We start from the raw sequence: 4,223 nt of genomic DNA on the forward strand, positions 1-4,223 counted from the left end.
GGGGAGGAGGGGGGAGGGGAAACGACGTCGATTATGCGCTGCGTGTGTGTATGTAACTGTGCGTGTGTCTGTGTCGATGTGTGTGTGTATGTTATGTGCTTGTAATGATCAGTAGCCACGATGGGGGAAATGGAGATGTGGTATGTGTGTATGCTTACACACGTACACACACACACACACGTACACGCACACGCGTACGCACGCAGGTCAAAATGATCATGGCCACCAACCGCCCTGACGTGCTAGACCCCGCACTGCTGCGACCCGGCCGGCTGGACCGCAAGATCGAGATCCCGCTTCCTAACGAGAACGCCAGGTGGGCGGGCGGCCTAGGGGGGACAGGCGCTGGATGGGCGGGCGGTTGGGGGACAGGCGCCTCCCCATCCTAGCCTAACTCGGTGACTTGGTCATCACCCAGTAGCGATGATGGGAGCCGACGTGGTTTGGGGCTGTCTTGTCAATGTGAGGTGGTAGGGTATGGATCGCCGGGGTGGGTGTGGGTGTGAGGAGGGGAAGGGGGGGGCCTACATGCGATGTGAAGTAGAGGGCAGGATCCCGGGTGAAGGTGACATGGTGATGCGATGAATGTGGAGCAGCAGTAGCAGCAGGTGATGGTGGTGATAAGTCCGCCGACATGGCTGTTTTGGGGGGTTGGACGGTGTGGGAGGTGAGAATGGGGGTAAGAATGGGGGTAAAAGGAACAGAGTTCAGAAGGGATGGGGGGCTGGCCTTGTGTACCTTTGGGTCGCGCCTGCCGCGCCACCGCGGCGAGACATACACACACACATGCACATACACATACACATACACGTACACACACACATACACACACATACACATACACATACACATACACACACATACACACATACACACACATACACACACATACACACACATACACACACATACACACACATACACACACATACACACACATACACACAGGGGTGGTGGTCAACATCGGCCCCCGCGGGTGAACTTTGAACGTCGGGACATTGCTTCTCTTTGGCTGTTGCTCAGCTTACCCGGGTGCTCAGCCGCTCTGATGTTCGAAACCTCCCCACACCACCCCCACATTGCCAAACCACCTCCTCCTCTTCCTCCTCGACTCTTTTCCCCCCTTACTTTTCGGTAATTTCTAGAAACTTCCTCTGCAGTATCCGCCTATCTGTTCCTGGAGTATCCGTCTATCTCTGGTATCTGCTTTTCATTTGTCCGTGGCGCGTCTTATCCTCCTTTTGCTCTGCCTGTACTGCTCTGCCCGCCCTGTGACCATGTCCCATGGGCACACACACACACACACACACACACACACGACACGTCCGCGCACCCACGCAACCACATCCACATGCCCGATATTCACCCACCCGCCCACCCGCCTCTTCAGGATGGAGATCCTGAAGATCCATTCCTCCAAGCTGGCCAAGCACGGAGACATCGACTACGAGGCCGTCATTAAGTTGGCGGAGGTAAGATGTGGGGGGGGGGCAATGGGGGGAGGAAGAGGAGACATACATACATACACATACATGCATGTATGCATGTATGGAAGAGGAGACATACATACATGCATACATACATGCATGCATGCATGTATATGTATTTGTGACATATCGATCCGGGCCTGACACTGGCCAGGGGCAGTACCCCGACGGGAACGGTTTACCGCCGAAGCACTCTCCTCCTCGTGGCGGGAGGAGAGGGGCGTGAGGGGGGGCACACTCCCCTCCTGCTCAACCGAGGGCGTGTGCAGCCCCGCGTCTCTCCCCCTTTTGTCAAGAGGAAAGACAGCGCGGTGGCTACCAGGCCCCTCAAACAAGCACCCTCATCACGCTCTGCGGCACAGATCCGTCCATGCAGCAGCCTGCGCCTTGAGCATCAGGCGCGGCTGCGCACCCGGAGGGCCCTTGCACACAACACCTTTGGGCTCCACCTCCTCCACGTGATGAGGGTTGCCGCCCTGCCGGCGCCTTAAGCCGCAAAGCTGAACACTACAACCAAAACTGTCCACACTACGCCCCTACCCAGTGTGTATGTGGTTGTGTAAATAAAGTAGGGGGTTTCAGCTTCACCCACGCGGCCACTATCCTAGCAGTGTTTGCATGTATATGTATATCTATATGTATGTGTGTAGGTGTCCTGTCTTGTGGTGTTATTGTTTCCTATTGTTTCCCACCATCTCTGTTATCCTGCGGCCGGGTGCCTGTTCCTGCGTCCCACTGTCCCCACTGCCCAGGGCTTCAACGGTGCTGACCTGCGCAATATCTGTACGGAGGCGGGCATGTTCGCCATCCGGGACGAGCGAGACTACGTGGTGCACGAGGACTTCATGAAGGTGCGTTGGGTGGTGGAGGCTTGGGTTGGTCTCGTAGGCGTGCGTGGGTGGGTGAGGGGGGTGGGGTGGTGAAAAGTGAGTGGGGTGGGGTGGGACGGGTGGGAGGTATTCTTGTTGTTCACGAAGCAAGAGGTTTCCGCACACTTGCCCTGTGTTTGTGTGTTTGTGTGTATGTGTACGTGTCATTCAATATGTGGAATGTAGAGGTTGGGGAGGAGACCTGCTGTGTGGATCGTCATGCGTATACCTTTGTCGCGTCGTACTGTGTCGAGGTGTGGGTGGTTTGTGACGCATTGGGCCGGGGTTGAGAAAGCGGAGAGGATGGGGCCTCCGGTTGGAAGAAGACTTCGTGTTCATTTCGCGGTTTGCTGTTTTGTTGTGATGTGTTGCGTTGCGCCTTGGGGCCTGTATGGTTTGGGAGCCGCGGGGCCTGCGTCGTGTCCTTGGGAAGCACATCTTGCTGTTCCGCTGCTGCTGTGCTCTCACGCCGCGCCCTGAATGTGTCGACGTTGCCTTCCCCCTCACTCTCGCTCTCTCCACGCTACACGCTTTCTCTTCTCACACAACACACATGCACACAAAAGTTCGTTTGTTGATTGTCCTGCGATGCTGTAATGCGTTTTTAATGAATGCTGTTCCTTTTCCTTCCTTCTACGGTCTCTCCTCTCTCCTCTCCCATCACCGTCGTCATCGTCCGCGCCTCTGTCCATCCTTGGGCCCCCCCAGGCGGTTCGCAAGATGGCCGATGCCAAAAAATTGGAGACCACCCTCAACTACGACTCCGCGTTCGGCGACGGAGGGCACAAATGAGATATGGTAGTGGTGGTGGTAGTGGTAGTGGTGGTGATGGATAACAATGCGGATGAGGAGGAATGGCGGGAGGAGTGCGGTGACGAAGAGGCTGCGACTTACAGGGCTTGTGGAAGGAAGAGCACATCGGGCAATGCTACGCCGTGTCGCAGTTTTTTGCTTTCGCGCACACCCTGTGTCATGTCCTCTCGATGGCGCCGGCTATATATCGGTGCTAGCGGGAAAAGAAGAAGGAGAGGCAGAGCGCAGTGGAGAGGAGACGAGGAGGATATATGTGGGGTGTGTGCGGAGCGGAGCGCCCATGATGATGTTGGCGCAGGGGCCAGGCGTGTGGTTGGGCACTGCACTAGGGGCGATATAAGGGCCGGAGGAGGAGGAGAAGGATGCCGGAATGACGCCACGGTCCCCGCCGTACCCCCGGCGGGTGTGTGGAAGAAGGGCATCAAATTGCGGCATCATGAATTTTACAGCTGTTGCGTCGCATGTTCAAACGGACATGCGTAGGAACGAGGTGAATGCTCTACGGGTCTGCTTGTAATGAGATGTGTTTTGGAAGAGCCCGACACGCGACAGCTCGCACAGCCCCACCTGCGTGATCGTATATACAGGACACACACGTTCAGGACACACCACGTCCTGTTGTGCTGTGCCTTCACCTCCTTTGGCAAGGGTGTGTCCTCTTCCGTGTACAATACAAACAGGCGGTATCAGGCCAATAAAGAACGAATAAAGACAGTTTGGTTCTCTCTTTTAGCTCTTATACTGCAGGCATCGTACATCACACGACGTCACGTGTCCATGGTATACATATATAGTATATGTATACATACCATACATATATATACATACATACAAATATACATACCATGTATATATACGGTGGTATACCATGTGGCTCACCTCGCCATCCCCAAGCAGGGAACGGGCTCCCACCTCGGCCAGCGCGAGCCGCGGTGGCGGTTCGTTCCGAGGACACCCTAGACCTCCAGCGCAACGAACCAACCACTCGCGAACACGCTCAGGACCGTCGTTTGTACGACCTTACAAAGAGGGCATTGCGTCATTCGCTAAAGTA

The 4,223-nt window shown here is 55.6% G+C and overlaps 1 protein-coding gene across 1 annotated transcript in view; it reads left to right on the forward strand.

Annotated features, from left to right (window-relative positions):
* The window catches only part of rpt4 (26S proteasome regulatory complex), an 8,341-nt gene extending 4,640 nt beyond the window's left edge, over window positions 1-3,701 (forward strand). Inside the window, exons 6-9 of the mRNA XM_002951328.1 lie at window positions 207-316; window positions 1,391-1,472; window positions 2,240-2,338; window positions 3,065-3,701. Coding sequence (XP_002951374.1) covers window positions 207-316; window positions 1,391-1,472; window positions 2,240-2,338; window positions 3,065-3,148 — 375 coding nt within the window. The 3' untranslated portion in view covers window positions 3,149-3,701. The remainder of the gene's footprint in view (window positions 1-206; window positions 317-1,390; window positions 1,473-2,239; window positions 2,339-3,064) is intronic.
* Window positions 3,702-4,223: the final 522 nt, after the last annotated feature.

Source organism: Volvox carteri (genome assembly GCF_000143455.1).
Source record: "Volvox carteri f. nagariensis unplaced genomic scaffold VOLCAscaffold_23, whole genome shotgun sequence".
Taxonomy (NCBI): Eukaryota; Viridiplantae; Chlorophyta; class Chlorophyceae; order Chlamydomonadales; family Volvocaceae; genus Volvox; species Volvox carteri.